Source organism: Petaurus breviceps, unplaced genomic scaffold, assembly GCF_028583685.1.
Source record: "Petaurus breviceps papuanus isolate PSGF00001 unplaced genomic scaffold, PetGlider_PUasm1.0 78, whole genome shotgun sequence".
NCBI classification, from domain to species: domain Eukaryota; kingdom Metazoa; phylum Chordata; class Mammalia; order Diprotodontia; family Petauridae; genus Petaurus; species Petaurus breviceps.
Window position 1 is genome coordinate 9,626,492 of NW_027186502.1, and position 17,008 is coordinate 9,643,499.

A 17,008-nucleotide genomic window follows, 5' to 3' on the forward strand; every position below is an offset into this window, starting at 1 on the left:
CAAATTTTGCTTAGTCCATATTATTATTCCTTTCCCTGTACATCTCCTAAACATCAATACCTTTTTAAAAAAATAAGATCCCATAATCCTTGTACCTTGTTCCAGTTGTAATTATCTAAATGGATCTCCCCCTCCTCTGCTCTTTTCCCTCTTCTTACCAACCTACCCCCCCACACACACACAGTCATGAAGATTGGATGACTGTATTCTTTTCCAAGTAAGCTGAACATCTGACTGTTTTAATATTAGCACAATAGTGGGTGACAGCATAGCATTGAACCATTATATAATGGGTATGATTGGGTTACAGTATATTTCCAGTGATCAAGAAGTAAAATATGAGATATAAATTAAGGAAATGTATGCCCCCAAATAATAGGAACCAGTCATATGGTGAGCACAAGGTATAACACATGAAAAGCCAACATACTGTACTAGGATCGCAAAATGCAAAATGGCCCAGAGGAAAGCCAGAAGTACATTAGCTGAGTCCTCTGTAGAGGAGCTAGAAAAAACCATGACCAGAAGCTCACAGAATAAGAAGAGCCTCCCACAATAGATATTATATTGATGACAAGAATGTCAACATCAATAGAAACATAGATCTATGGATATATTGAAGAAGTGTTGCAGTAATAAGCAATGCATTGGCACCATTCCAATAATTGCCCTCTGAGTAATGACAGAAATTTCCAACATCATATTACAATGAGAGCAATGGAATGAGAGTCAGGAGAGCTGGATTTTAAAACCATTATGACCTTGGGCAAATTATGTCACTGCTGGAACTCATTTTTGTCATTTGTCAAATGAGACAGCTTTGGTGTTTTTCTAAATCTAGCATTCTGTGATTCTATGATTGTTTTTATCCAAAAGCCTAACACACTATATATATATATATATATATATATATATATATATATATATATATATTTCTTGAATATATTGAATTATCTTTTATCCCAAAAAGTCTTTTATTTTTTTCTTTTAGGTTTTTTTTACTCCTTAAAAGGTATCATTAGTAGCCAGTTGTACCTGATGCTCTTGATTTCATCATTGATGTCTGCTTGTAGCTTTATTGGGAGTGTTACCTTTATTCCAAAATATTTAGACCTGGAGTATGGCATTTCCATGTCTAAGTCTAATTTTTTACTGGGTAAGTCTTGCTATTTAACTTTTATTATATCACTTACAGTGTATCATTGTTTATTGAGTAAAATTTAAACTTCTTTCCTTAGCATTCAAGGTCATCCAAAATGTGTCACCACTCTATCTCTCTAACCTTACCTTATGTTACTTCTTTCCAAAAGTTAATGTTCTAGATCAAATATTTAATTTTTTTCCTAACTTTTTTTTGCACTACCCTTTCTATGTATATGTTCTCTATCCCTTCCCTGTATCTGTAATATCTTTCTTTACCTCTTTAAATGCATCAAATTCCAACTTGTCCTTTAAAGTTCAACTCAAATACCACCTCCTTTAGGAAGCTTTATCTCATTGGTCTGTAATGACCTTCTAATTTCACTCTCATATATTTGCTTTATACTTCTCTGATTCAATAACATAGTATTTTACAGTATAGCTACCTACATTAATGCCTCATTCCCATAGTAAACGCTGGAACTGCATGAAGATGAGGGCTTCATATTATCTAAATGTTGCATATTGCTTTTCATATACAAAGTACCTTATAAATGTTTGTTGATTTAATGAACTACAAAATTAATCAAATTACTCCTACAATACCCTTCACTCTTTTATATCTCTGTATCTACCATCTCTTTCCCTAGAGTCTATAGATATGCCTGAGACTCCCATATCTTTACAAATCCCTCACTAGACCCTATCATCTCCTCAAACTATTTGTCTTACAACTTTCTTCCCCTTTATAGATAAACTCCTAGGGGGAAAAACTGGCTACACTTATCGATTACATGTCCTGTCTTCTCACTTGCTTTTCAAACCTCTGCAATATGGCTTCTGATCACATTACCCAGCTAAAGCTTCCCTCTCCAAATTTATCAGCAATGTTTTCATAACCAAATCTGGTAGACTTTCCCCAGTCCTCACCCTTCTCAATCTACTAGTAGCATGTAACATTGTTTACCACCTTAAAATCCTAATGATGTTGGTTGCAATCTCTGTCTCTCTGTCTGTCTGTCTCTCTCTTCCTCCTCTTCCTTCCTTTCCTCCTCATCCTTCTCCTCCTCCCTCTCTTCCTACCTTTCTTAACTAATCCTCATTCTACTCTGTTGATTCATTATCCATAACATGCCCTCATCTGTGGGGATGGCCCAAGGCTCTCTTAGATCCTATTCTTCTCTCTGTGTAGATGGCTTCCAGACCTATATGTCAAGTTCTAGTCTCTCTCCCAAGCTTTAGTTGTGTACCTCCATCTATGTGTTGCTTATTCCTAACTGGCTATAGCACAAGGACCTCAAACATAATGAGAACAAAATAAAATTCATTATCTTTATCCCAAGACCACTTATCTATCAAATTATCTTTGTTAAGATCAGCATAATCTCAAGTATGCAGGCTCACAAGTTTAGCATTATTCTTGACTACTCACTCTCCACTCTATATATCCAATTGGTTATAAAATTTGTAATTTCTATCACTGCAACATCTTTTGTATGACTATTCACATGGATAACACACTAATTTAGGCTTTTATCTTCTCTGGCCTGAGTTATTTCAAATGTCTATCTCTCCACCCCAATGTACCCTTCAAACAACTGCCAAAAGTGATTTTCCAAATGGGGCAGAGAAAAGATAGGGCACAAGAATTTATTAGGGTCTTACATTATGGGAGGCATTGTGCTAAGTGCTTTACAAATATCATTTCCTTTGATCCTCTCATCAACCCTATGAGGTAAGTACTACTATTATCCTTATTTTATAGTTGAAGAAACTAAGGTAAACATGAGTAAAGTAACTTGCCCAACATCCCACTGCTAGTAAGTGTATGATACTAGATTTGGACTCAGATCTTACCAACTCCAGGCTCAGCCCTCTGTCCACTGTGCCACTTAGCTACCTTACAGAGATCTAACAAGGTCACCTTTCTGCATAATAAACACCCAGTGGCTTCCTATTACCTCTAGGATCTAATGTAAACTACTCTGGTTTTTTAAAGTCCTTAAAAATTTGGCCTCAACTTATCATTTCATTTTTATCATACATATGCTTCCTACAATCTATGGTTCAGTCAAATGGGACATCTTTTTTTTCCTTTGTGCTGGTCATCCCCCAAGATGGCAATGCACTTCCTCCTCACTTCCAGCTCAAGACATCCTTTGTTTCCTTCAGAACTCAGCTCAAATGTCAGGGCTTACTTAAATTCTTTCTTGATTCTCTCAGCAACTAGTACTCTTGCTAAAAAAAAAAAAGTCTTTTCGTTCTATGCTTACATTTTGTATACACAAATTGTTTATTTTGTCTTCTCTCATAGAATGTAAAATTCAGAGGAGAAACTATGTCATTTTATCAGTGATTCCTTGGTACCCACTACATTCTTTGGCACATGATTTGACCTTAATAAATGTGTTTTGATTCATTATTGTTTTGAAGGAAATATAAAGTATTTCACCTTAAAGGATATATATATATATATATATATTCCTGAAAAATATGGGAAATTGTGCAGAAAATGAAGCTTTTTATATTAAACTAGCTAATTAAGTTATTTTTACAATAAAATCTTTACAAAATTCTTTTGTAAATGCTAAGTTGTTTGCTGTTCAAATATTCATCTTCTAAATTAAGCATTTTAAAATCAGGGAATACTTATACTTAAAAAATGAAAAGCTTCCAAAAGCTGTATTCTTTATGGCACACTAACAGTATTAGAGAATAACTTAAGCACTTATTTCAAGCATATTTGTTTCTTAAAATGGAATCTGTTCCAATCTATGTATAATTTCATTATAAAATTCATTTTTATTAAGAGCTTCAGATCCATTGAAGGAGTCTACTGATCTCATGGTTGGAATGGCAATGGGTTGTTGTTGTTGTGCAGTAGGGTCCAATTCTTCATGACCCCATTTTTGGGTTTTCTTGGCAAAGATATTGAAGTGGTTAGCTATTTCCTTCTCACCTTGCAGATGAGAATTAAGGCAAACAGGATTAAGTGACTTACTAAGGGTCACATAGCTAATAAGTGTCTGAAGCTGGATTTGAATTCATGAAAATGAGTCTTCCTGATTCCAAGACCAGTGCTTGGATCTACCATGCTATGGGCTTCACAGTAGAACCATATCTCTATCTACTGGGTTCGATCTACTGTATCATGTAGCTTCCTGGCATTGGGATATACAAATGGTAATACATTGATGAGATTAATACAAAAAAAATTAAACCAATTCTACACCTACCTAATTGTACTAAAGAGAGAGTTTAATTGTTAAATAAAGCTGTTAACAGAGTCACATAACCAACAAGCCAAAGGACTAGACATAGTCTTCAAAGTAGACATTATGTGCCAAAGATACAGCAACTTTAATGTCTCCATAGTCTAGGAAACTGAACCAAAATAATCATAAATAATTCCATGAACTCATGCTTACTTGGTATCCCCTCTTAAGCCATCCACCAGCTACCTTCAATAAGGCTGCACAAGCCGTCCAAATCCATCAGCCAGCAACAAAACAAATTTCACAGTTCAGTCACCTTCCTCCACCACCATCCCTGCCTTTCCAGGGACTTTGAGACCCCAACTCCAAATTGCAAGATTTTGTTGATGTCTCAGTATAGCCAGAATTTTGTACTGCAAAAGAGCTCTACCAGTACAAAGGGAAAGGTACAAGATACAAGTTTGACTTTGAAATAGAGCTCAACTCAATATCTCTCCTCCCTTCCTTCCTGTGGCTAGGTGGTGCAGTGAGTAGAGCATCGGCTCCAGAGTCAGGAGGACCAGAGTTCAAATCTGACCTCAGACACTTAACACCCACACAAAAATACTAGCCTTGTAACCTTGGGCAGTTACTTAACCCCAATTGCCCTCCAAAAAAATAAAATAAAATAGATAAATTCCAAGCAACAGAATCACTCCAGCCTGCAATAATACACGTGTGGCAGAATTTCTGGGCCAGAAAACTGAGGTCTAGATGCTGGAGAGGGGAGAGGAGTAGGTGCTTTGTGGTACTCCACTAAGTCTAAAGGAAATGGCATCCAGCTAGTATCAGTTCTGTCCCCTAAATGTCATTTGGAGTTAAGATGGAGACTGTTGAATCCTGAATGCCAAGTGTGGGAGGAAGCTGAGACTGCTTGAGATCCAATCCCTTGGGAAATCCCAATTAGAAGAGAAAGAGTTAAAAAAAAAATAGGAGTGGGAAAAAGATTAAAATTGCCAAAGATCTCAGGAGGGAAAAAATTCAAAGACCTTGAGAATAAGCATCTAAAACAATAGAGAAAATATTAAAAGCAAAAGGAAATATAACCTCCAAACCTAGTTAATGAGTTCATGCATCCTTGAATAAATACTGCAAAACAAAGGAAAATGAATCAACACTGGATGAGACACAGGACCCTGTGAATGTTGAAAAGAACATGGAACAATAGCATGCTGTTCCTAGGTATCTTAAAAGAGAAATGAGAATTGAAGTAGAGATTGCAGCCTACACAATAGAAATCGGCAAAATAGAAAAGCTCAAATCTGTGATGGCAAGTCTCACCAAAAACAAACAAAAGGCAGAACAACAATAACTTATTGATAATACAAATATGTAGATGTGAAGGACAATCTAGAAGACAAAATCAAAAACCAATAATATTAAAAGAAACATGTTCTCTCTTTCAGCAGAATACATTGATCTCAAAAACAGGAGGCATAGAGACAACCTAAGGATAGAATGGGTCTCCCAGACAAATATGATAATTCAAAAACCCTGAACACCATAATGCATGAAATTATACAGTAAAACCCTGCAGAACTCCTGAGCACAGAAAACTCAACACCAATTGAAAGAATCTATGGATTGCCTTAGAAAAGGGGAAGAACAAAAAAAAAATAAGAAAATTAAAAAGCAAGGCTACAAACTCTAAGACACATAGTGGTTAAACTAACAATTCAATTCAGAAACAACAAATTTTGCAAGAGATTGGGAGAAAGACCTCCAAATACAAAAGAAGGGAAAATTAAATAATTCAAGGCTATTTTGCAAAATGAAAATGGAATATGAAAAAGCAAAAATATCAAATTCATCACTTATAGACCATAACACAATGCAAATTGGCATTGTTTTGAGGATCAGAAATCAAAAGACACAAACCCACATGGAGATAATGAAATCCTAAATAATCAGTAGGTCAAAGAACAAATCATATAAACAATTGATGCTTATGTGAAAGAAAATGTTGATTAAACAACATGCCAAAAGTTCTGGGATGCAGCTAAAATAAGCCTCGGAGGAAAAATCATAACCCTACAAACATGCATTAACAAAATAGAGAGATTAATGAACTGAAAGTGCATTTTAAAAACTGTAAAAGTCCATAAATAAACAAATTTAAAATAAGTACACTTGGGAAGATATAAAAAAATAAAGGAAAATTGCATAAAATGGGAATAAAAAACTACAGAAATTATCAAACTAAAAGTTGGTTCTTTGAAAAAGCTAATAAAATGGATAATATTTAGCTAATTTAATTTAAAAGAAAGTAGAAAATGAAATAATTATAAATGATGGTCTGACCATCCTCCCAACACCTAATCAGTATTCCCACCATTTCTTTTCTTTGAGTACCCTTTTCATCATCAATATATTTTGCTAGCATGTTATATATACCAGCAAAACAGAAGACCAACTCAATATCTCCTGTTTCCTTTCCCCATCCCACAAGGTTTTAGCACCTTCTATTATGAAGTTACTTTTAATATACCTTTTAGGTACCTACATGTGTGTATGTATGTGTATATATGTATGTGTGTGTATACGCACACATACATTTTCTGTCACATTAATTATGTAAACTCTTTGATGAAAAAGATTGCTTTCAATTTTTTCTTTGCATACTCACGAGTAGCTAAGGGATTGCATATAGTAAATGCCATAGGTTTTCATTGATCAGTTGATTAATTCTAAACCATAGAGTATGGAATAATCAGGGGCCTTTATCCCAGTCATTTATTTCAATAATATCACTAGCATGCTGCTGTTTCTTTCTCTCTGTCTCTGTCTCTCTATCTCTGTCTATCTCTGTCTGTCTGTCTGTCTGTCTGTCTGTCTCTCTCTGTCTCTCTCTCTGTCTCTGTCTCTCTCTCTGTCTCTCTGTCTCTCTCTCTCTGTCTCTGTCTCTCTCTCTCTCACACACACACACACACATACATCTTTTCAACTTCTTTTTATGAGTGGTCATCCTTTCATGAAATGTAAGATACTTGGAACCAAGGGCTTATCTGTCTTTTTATTTATATTTGCTTAGCATAATGCCTGGCACATAGTAAATGCTTCAGGCTTGTTTCCCAACTGACTCATGTTAATTCAAGCAATTTAGGTCTTGTCTAAGGAATAATATTGGAATAGAAGGTTTTGTGTATAGACAGCTTGAGGATAAGAAAAATTAAAGGGGGAAAAAGAACTGAGTGGGACAATGCAAGGCTTAGAGACTGCATCCTGGACAACCTCCAGTTCTCCTGATCTATATCTGGCCACTAGACGCAGATGACTCTGGAGGAGAATGTGAGGCTGGTGACTTTGCACAGCCCTCCCTGTCTTAAATACAGCTCACTTGCATGTCATGGCATTAATTCCCTGATGTCATGGTCCTCTTTGAGATTGAAAGACAAACAACAACCATAGAGAACGGTCCAGGAAAAGTTCAATAGCAAGACCAATATTACTATTCATAGTGTAAACCTTTTATTGGAAGGCAGAAATAACCCCTCCCTGCCAATTAGAAAGGTTTGGCCTATGCTTGTTATTAGATGGTGCTCATACCTATATGGTAAAGTCAATTAAACTAAAAACTCATATATCTTTTTAGAGAATAAGAAAATGCATTAGAAAATGGCCTGTATTGATCAACATGTATCAGAGAACTATGGTTGCATAATCCCAGTTTTTATTCCCCTTCTTTTCTTCCCAGGAGCAATGACAATGCCTGTTCTTGCTATTTCAATTTTACTAGGAGGATATATTTCTAAAAAATTAAAACTGAATGTGATTGGAATTACCAAACTATTATTTGTTTCCAGAATTGTCAGCTTAATTCTCCAACTATCATTTTTCTTTTTAACTTGTGAAGATCAACCAGTAGCTGGCTTAACAGTTACCTACAATGGGTATGTAGCTATTGCTAATCACCTATGTAATAATATGTGGTTTTTTGGCACATAGTACTATACAAGAACCATGGGGCAAATTTTTATTAACTTAAAATATTTAACATCAGGAGGAATTTTAAAAGGACCCATTCCTTAACATTTAATTGTGGAAATGGCTATGACTTTGGCAGAGCATTCATTGTATTACTTTTCTTTATGGCACCCATTGTGTCACACAAATGACTATCATCTTTTTAGAGACTTTAAAAGGAGATTTCATGACCGGAGTATCAGTCCATTCTGATATTTAACAACTTCTGTTATAAAGAAAATCTTTATTATATTGAACCAAACCCTAATTCCACCAGTTAATTCTATTTTAAGTATTATTTTTACTAGAAGAGATAATAATACATAGCTAACATTTATAGAGCACTTCAAAGTTTACAAAGCATTTTAAATGTTTTCTCTCATGTAGTTCTCACAACTCTGTCAGATGAGTGCTGTTATAATCCGCATTTCTTAGATGAGGACACAGAGGCTGAGGGGTTAAATGATTTGTGTATGGTCACACAGCTAACAAGCAGAACAATAAAAATCAGGTCTTCCTGACTCCAAATGTCTCTAGAGGGTATCCCAAAAGTCTTAGTGAAGTTTTAAGCTTTAATAGTTTAACTCTGTATGAGTACCCTACAAACATCTAAACACCATTCTTACCTTTTCAGCTCCCTTTTGCAGGCTAATAAATGCTTTGTGAAGGGATTTTACCCTCTTTTTGTCCCTATCTCGACTGGGGATCAGATTTGTCCATATCTCTCCAGTCTTCTGATGTCTAGGAATGTCCACACAGATTATGTGTAGGATCAGAATTGACTTACATACTTATATACATGCTGGTTCTCTGACCTGCTAGAGTAGACTCTGGCATGAATTATTCCATTTGACAATTCAGATAATAGGGGGGAGATTGTCTAACAAGAAATGAAAAGTTAAAGACTAGCTGGTGATTTTAGCAGCACCATGAAAGTGGAGCAGGTCTTCAGTGAAAAGCAAGGACTTCCTGTTTGCTTTCACTGGGACCTGGATAAAAAACAGAACAAAAAGGAAGGAATGAATTCGTCATAACCTTCACTATCTCAGCTCCTAATAGCAATATTAAATTGAGTTGCTACCTCAACATTTATTTATTTTATTATTATTTCAGACTATGCTCACCTCCTAGGAGGGATAATTGATTAGATATCGTTGGTACAAATGTTCCTCTTGCCCATATGTCTGCTTTGAAAGTTAGTGCTTTTTTCAAAATTCTATAAATTATTTCTGTGTTCCCTGGTCTTGATCCTATTGCCTAATTGCAGAAATACCAAGTAACATCTCCAAAAGATACCCCATTTTCTTTCTGCAACTCATAAAGGAACAGAAACATTACCATTTTCAGAAATGAATTGACAGGGCATGGTATTGTGGTAGATTCTATACCAAGAGAATCAGTTCACACAAATCCCAAACATGATGTTTAGGAGTATTTGGTCCCATCCAATCTTCCTTAATTTTTTAGATTGTTATAAGGTAGCAAGGGAGTACAAAGTGTTGGACCTTGAATCAGGAAGATCTGAGTTCAAATCTAGCAGCAGAAATTAATTCAATATGTGATATGTGCTGATATTTTAACTTCTGACTACCTGTTTTCTCATCTGTAAAATAGGGATAATAATACCACTTGCCCCTAGAGCTGCCATAGGATAAAACAAGGTAATATTTGTGAAGCATTTTGCAAACCTTAAGGTGCTATATAAATACTAGTTATTACTATGATGATAATGACATGCATATTTGCCTACATAATGCAATGCCATCTACTGAATGCTATATGAATTATATATATACACACATGAATGCAATATGTATATATATATATAACATATGTATATGTGTGTATATATACATATATATGAAACATTCATGTAATTTTTGGGCTAAGGATAAGGAAATTGATTCCCAGAGAAGGGAAATGAGTTGCCTAGTCAGTTAGCAGCAGAATTGAAGCCTAAACCTAAGCACATGACTCCCTTACTTTCTTCTGAGAAAATGGCCTCCCTTCAACAATTCTTAACTCATTATATTGGTTTTCCTCTAATTTAATTTGTGGATTGTCTTAAATCCTAGTTTTTAAAGGTAGAAGTAAAATCAAATTTTACTTTTTTATTCATCACCTTGGCTTTCTTCATCACTTCAGAAGATGACTCTCTCATCCTTTTTTCTCTGAAAAAAATGTCTACATTTTTATTGCAGAAATGACCCAGGGACACTTCAAAATATTTCATTTTCTTTCTGCAACTCGGACTGTAATTGTGATCCCAATACATGGGATCCCGTCTGTGGGGATGATGGACTCACTTACATGTCCCCCTGTTTGGCTGGATGTAAATCTTCAGTAGGCCATGGAAAGAACTCGGTATGTATGGTGATTGTCTCTCTTCTGCATCATAACCAACATAAATTTAATTGGACAATTTCTATTCAAGTCAGTCAACAATTCATCAGTTCAGTAAAATGTTCAGGTACAAGAGTAGTATCATTCAGAATTACATTGTTTGTTGATGAGTACAGAGACCTCTTTAAGTAGTCCAAACTGAGGTCAATCTTCCTGTCTAAACTACTAACCCTCAGGCCACCTTGCCATATGTCTCTTGATTTTGTGAGAAATGTAATAATATGATATTTAAAGTTAATAATATGTAATTCTAAGAGCCTTCTTCATATAAAAGGTCAACAAAAATGGAATCAAAATGTTGGCATAACTAAAAGGAAACTGATCCCAGAGCAGAAAGCTATTTGCTCTAAATAAGTTAATAATAACAAAAATAGTAGTAGTAGTAGTAATAATAATAATAATTAAAATTTATATACTCCTACTATGTTCCAGTACTGTTCTAAGCCCTTAACAAATATTATTTTATTTTATTCTCACAACAGCCCTCAGAGATAGGTGCTAATATTATCCCCATTTTACAGATGGGAAAATGTAGACAAATTGGATTTTAGTGATTTGCCCAAAGTTGCACAGATAGTAAGTGTCTTGAGATCATATTTGAACTCAGATCTTCCTGACTCCAAACCCCATGCTCTATTCACTCTGCCACCTAGCTGCTCATAAGTTTTTTTATATATATAAGCAATTGGGGTTAAGTAACTTGCTCAAGGTTACATGGCCAGTTATTTCTGGGTGTGGTGCTAAGTATCTGAGCCCGGATTTGATCCTCAGGTCATCCTGACACTGGAGCTGGTGCTCTTACTCGCTGAGCCACCTGGCCGCCCCTGCTCATAAGTTTTACACAAAAGAATTCAATGGAAATAGGAGAAGAGAATGTATTTATTTAAGTCATTACTTTCCAAATAAATCATTATTTGACTACTATATTCACTTATTTGTGGGTATTTTCAGAAACCTATTTATGTAGGCACAGAATAATTAAAGGACAGTCTTGAAATTTTCATTTAAGGTACAGTTGAAGAACTTAATGTTTCTGTAATAACAATAAGAGCCTAAAATATTGAATTTATTGAATGTAGCCACTCTCTCCTGACATAAATCTTTACTTTCTCTGCATCAGCTTCCCATGAACTACCTAGGGAGCACAATGAGACCCTCCCAGTGATGCCAGTATCTCTCAGTGTCCTTATAAGTTATCTTTCTGGATTCAGTTAACATATGTAGGCCTAGAACTATTCACACCAGGCTGAAAGTATAAAATGAGAGAAAAAAAGAACCAAAAAACATAGGCCTTTACCCTGGGATCACAGCTCAGTTTCACTGGTACCTGAGCACTAATGACTTTCTCATTGGATCTCTGACCTCCCAGACCCTGGATCTTACCTTTATGGAAATATAGTATTCTGCTTTGATTATTTCCCTAGACTCTATTTCTTCCTCACAACAGAGGCAATGAGGCAGAGAAGAAGCGTATACTTGGAAATCCAGAGATGTAGTAACCAATTCTTGTCATGCTTTATAACTCTGTATCTTCACCCTACAGGATCTCAGGTGTATCTACAAAATTAAGGGATTTGGATACCTGATCTCTAAATTCCTTTCTAGTGTTGAAACTCTAAAAACCTATGAATCTACAAGGCTATTAGACTCTTGACTAATATCTTTAGATCTTTAAGGTAATATTTTTAGATCTTGACTAAGACCTTTAGACACTTTTTTGTTTGTATATATACATAGTCACATAGATTCACTATATATAGATAGATATATACATGTGTCTATTAACACACATAATTACTTACCAAACTTTGATCTATAGTCATAACTATTAAACAACGGATATAAAATCATGAAACAGTAGCTGTACTTAATAGTAGGAAAGAATGAAAGAGAGAGGCATGAGTAAATGAGTGTGCTGTTGGTGAGTTTAGGTGGATTTCAGAGTCGCTAACTTTCAGCAAGAGGAGTACAGAATGTTAGTTTAAAATGATTGGCTAATGGTGCTTCCTTTGCATTCCAGACATTTCATAGTGACCTGCTTTATTTTTAAATATAGTAAGTAAGTAAAAATTACTTCCAAATACTTTTTTCAGTGATAAACTAGACTATAGTGAACATAAGAAGGGTATGAGGGAACCAATTTACCTTTCACCTAATGCCCAGTTGTAGAGAAAAAGAGCACCAAATTTGTAGTCAGAAGATCTGAGTTCAAATTTCATTTCTGCTACTAATTACTTCTGTGTTCCAAATCAATCCACTTCCCTCTGTGGGTTTCAATTTCCTTATCTATGAAATAAATATTTGTATATTTTAGATTACCTTTAAACTCTAAAACTATGATCAAATGAAATATTGTATTTACCAAATAATATTTTAGAATTCTCTAATATTTAATTTAGTTAATAAATGCTTCATTGTTTAAATACAAAGAAAAGTTTTTATGTTGTTTTGTACTTTGTAAATGCATTCTATAACTCAACATTTATTCTTAGGTCTTCCATAACTGTAGCTGTGTTGAAGCTAACAATTTCCAATCTGGGAAATCCTCAGCTAATTTGGGCAAATGTCCAAAGACAGATGAATGTTCAAGAACTTTTATTTATCATATAGTAATGGGTGCTTTGACTTCCTTTGTCATTGGAATAGGAACTACCTCGAATATAGTTTTGATTTTTAAGTAAGTAATATGAAAATTATCATTGCATATGGATCCACAAATAATTCTTTTATCATGAATCAAAAAGATAAAAACTAAGCAAAGATCTTATTTATTTTAATAATAAGGAAAAGTTGAATTGAATGAAATAATTCCTGAAAGATATATACTGGGTTTTTTTTTATACATACAGCTAACTTTTTGTTTTTATTTTGTTTTGTTTTGCTTTATTAATGATATTTGCATTCATGTTAACATTAGGTGGTAGAATTTATTGTTTTCTTACTAACATTTGATGGTTATTTCATCTTCATGATATATCACCTTTCAAGATATGAAATTGACCAAAGTCTGAGAGATTTCACAGAAATTTCAAGTTTTTACCTTATAAACACAATGAGAAGATAGAAATAAAGGTGCTGAATACAGTGAGAACAAAGCAACTTCACTAAAAATAAAATTTGAGATTCTCTTGGAAATTAGCTTATCCAGGAACTAAGCATTTGCACTCTGGAGAAAAGAGGATAAACATACTAACTCCTCTTCAAGTTGACTGGAAGGATAGTGGAGCCCACAATAGAAAGAGAAGTTTAGGAGTGGGGAAAGTGTTGAATTAGAGATGCCTACAGTGATCAAGTTAGAGAGAGAGAGAACAATATCACAAAAACTCTGGAAGGAGAGCGTATCCAGGAAGAAATGGGTATCAGTATTATCATATGGTACAAAGAAGTTTAAAAAGATGACTATTGAGAAGAGGTCATTAGATTTGCCAATTAAGATATTTTTCTTATCTTTGGAGAGACCATTTTCAGTTAAATGCCAGATTGCATAGGGCTTAGTAAAATGAGAAAAGGGGAATTAGAGTCATTAATTACATATGATTTTTAAGGACATTAACTGAGAAGAGGATGGGAGATAGGGGCAAGCAGGGTGGGATCTAGGAAGAATTATTTTTAAGGATGGGGAAAACTTGGGTTTGGAAGGTGTAACCAACATTTCATATAGCAGGATCCAAACAGATTTTTATAGGGAAGCACAATGGGCTGAATCTAATATTTAAATATTAATTACTAATATTAAATGATATATTAATTATTAATATTAGCATCTAATTAACAATCTAATATTTAAATATAAAGTCTTAAACTTGACTTCAATCATTCAATTTCACAAATACAAGTAAGAGTAGATAAGAAAATAGCTTTCCTGAAAAAAAAAATCTAGGGATTTTCCTGAACTGCAATCCCGTTAGGTGTCAACAACATGCTAAGACAACCAAAAAATTTCTAATATGATTTTAGATTCCATTTAGAGGCAGAGTGTCCAGATCTAGGGAGGTAGCAGTATTGTTATTTTCTTTATTGGTCAGACCACACCCAGGAAACTGATTTCAGTTCTGGGAACCATAATTTCAGAAGGATTTTGAGAAACTGGAGAGCATCCAAAGGGAGGGAACAGGATGCTAAAAGGTCCTAAGTTTACATTACATGATGATCCAATATGTTAAATTAGCCTGGGGAAAAAGGAGCCTAGAGTCAGAGTGGTGGTAGGGAAAGAGACGAATCTGATGTTTGTCTTCAAATATTTAAACAGTTGTCACATGGAAGAAGGATAAGATTTATTCTATTCTGTCCCGATAGGTAGACTTGGGCAACTGGGTTACACAGTGGATAAAGTGCCAGACCTGGAGTCAGGAAAACTCATCTTTCTGAGTTCAAATCTGGCCTCAGACACAAGCTGTGTGACCCTAGGCAAGTCACTTAACCCTGTTTGGCTCAGTTTCTTCTCCTGTAAAATGAGCCAGAGAAGGAATGGCAAACCACTCCAATATCTTTAACAAGAAAAATCAAATAAGGTCATGAAGACTCAGACATAACTGAACAACAACGCAGACTCTGGGGTGATGGACAAAAGTAGCAAAGAGGCAAATTTAGAATTGCTATCAGAAAAAAATCATAATGTGGTCCAAAAAAGGTAGAATATACGGTTTCATGAGAGCTCTTTAAAGGTCTTTAAATAATAGCAGATGAATAATTGTAAGGCAGGTTATGGAAAGAAGCACACATCTTGAGTAGAATGAATTCTATCAAAACATTCAAAGTCCAATTAAATCCAAGATGATGTCAATTGTTTGGAAAAGTTTAAAAAAAAGGAAGCAATCCTTCTCTGATGTTGAAATTGTATTAATACAAAAACCAGTATAAGAAATGTTTAATTTTGAAGACTTTTATAAAGGGATTAAGATTGAAATGTACTTATCAGAAGCTAGCATCTCAGAGAACTCTATTTCAACTCTGAGATTCCATTATTCCTAGTGTGACCTAATTAATCTCTTTATAGACCTTTCTTCTTTGTCATCAGAAACATTAATGACGGCATTGTTGGAATTTTGTTCTGGAGAGTTTATTTTTTCTCTTTAGTCAATTTCCCTCTGAGGATCTCAGTCTCTGTGGGATCATAACTAATATTACTCCGAATTTTTTTTTTTTTAAATCGGCTATCTTGAAGTCTAGGGTGGATGTCATTTTATGTCTGACATTTCTACTTCACAAATCAGTTTTCAATTTCTAAAATATCTTTCTGTTTAATTATTACTAACATGGAACCCAACAAAGAACTAATGATCACCTTTTTTGTGATTTTTGTAAGAGAATCCCACCAGTGTATAAGGAAATTAGAATTCTATTCTTTATTCATTGAGCAATGAATGAAGAAGAAAAAGTCTGAACCTGAAGTTGACCCTACTACCAGGAATGGAAGAATGAATTTTTATTTCCCATAGGATTCAGAGGACATTTACACAACCTCTGTCTTCAGGGAGCTCCAAGAAATCTTGCTTCCCCAAACTCTACACTACTCCTTTTCCCAATCCTCCAGATATATGATACTTACCAGATGGCTAACTCTTCTATCATAGGCCTCAGTGAGAAAGTTGGCCAAGCCTTGTCGGGTTCCAGATGCTGATGTGACCTGCCCCTCTCTCCAACTTCTAGTCCTTCCCCCATTCTTCTCATTTTTCCCCCCATTCAAATTTTAGCACCTGATCTTTTTCTTTTTTCTTTCTTTCTATTCTCAGTGCTTAGAACTATCTGGCTCAGAGTTAGGACTTAATAAATGTTTATTGACAAACATTCACTATTTTACCCAAATGCTTCAAAATATCCTTTTAATTGCTTGCATTGTAAACTGAGCTTTTACCAATGTACTCATTGCCATACCTCTGACACTGCAAGGGTAGCAATGTCTTCTGATGATGTCATCTCACTGCTCTGCTGGTCCTGTCCTGGGCTTCTTTCTTCTTAGTTTGATCACTACTTTCTCTCTCTCTCTCTCTCTCTCTCTCTCTCTCTCTCTCTCTCTCTCTCTCTCTCTCTCTCTCTCTCTCTCTCTCTCTCTCTCTCTCTCTCTCTCTCTCTCTCTCTGTCTCTCTGTCTCTCTCTCTCTCTCTCTCTCTCTCTCTCTCTCTCTCTCTCTCTCTCTCTCTCTTTCTCTCTCTCTCTCTCTCTCTCTCTCTCTCTCTCTCTCTCTCTCTCTCTCTCTCTCTGTCTCTCTCTCTCTCTGTCTCTCTCTCTCTCTCTCTCTCTCTCTCTCT

At 35.0% G+C, this 17,008-nt stretch overlaps 1 protein-coding gene across 1 annotated transcript in view; it reads left to right on the forward strand.

Annotated features, from left to right (window-relative positions):
- Positions 1–17,008, forward strand: part of LOC138175593 (solute carrier organic anion transporter family member 1B1-like) — a 51,321-nt gene that overhangs the window by 21,176 nt on the left and 13,137 nt on the right. Inside the window, exons 8-11 of the mRNA XM_069106053.1 lie at positions 992–1,156; positions 8,089–8,284; positions 10,559–10,721; positions 13,253–13,437. Of these exons, the coding sequence (XP_068962154.1) occupies positions 992–1,156; positions 8,089–8,284; positions 10,559–10,721; positions 13,253–13,437 (709 nt within the window). The remainder of the gene's footprint in view (positions 1–991; positions 1,157–8,088; positions 8,285–10,558; positions 10,722–13,252; positions 13,438–17,008) is intronic.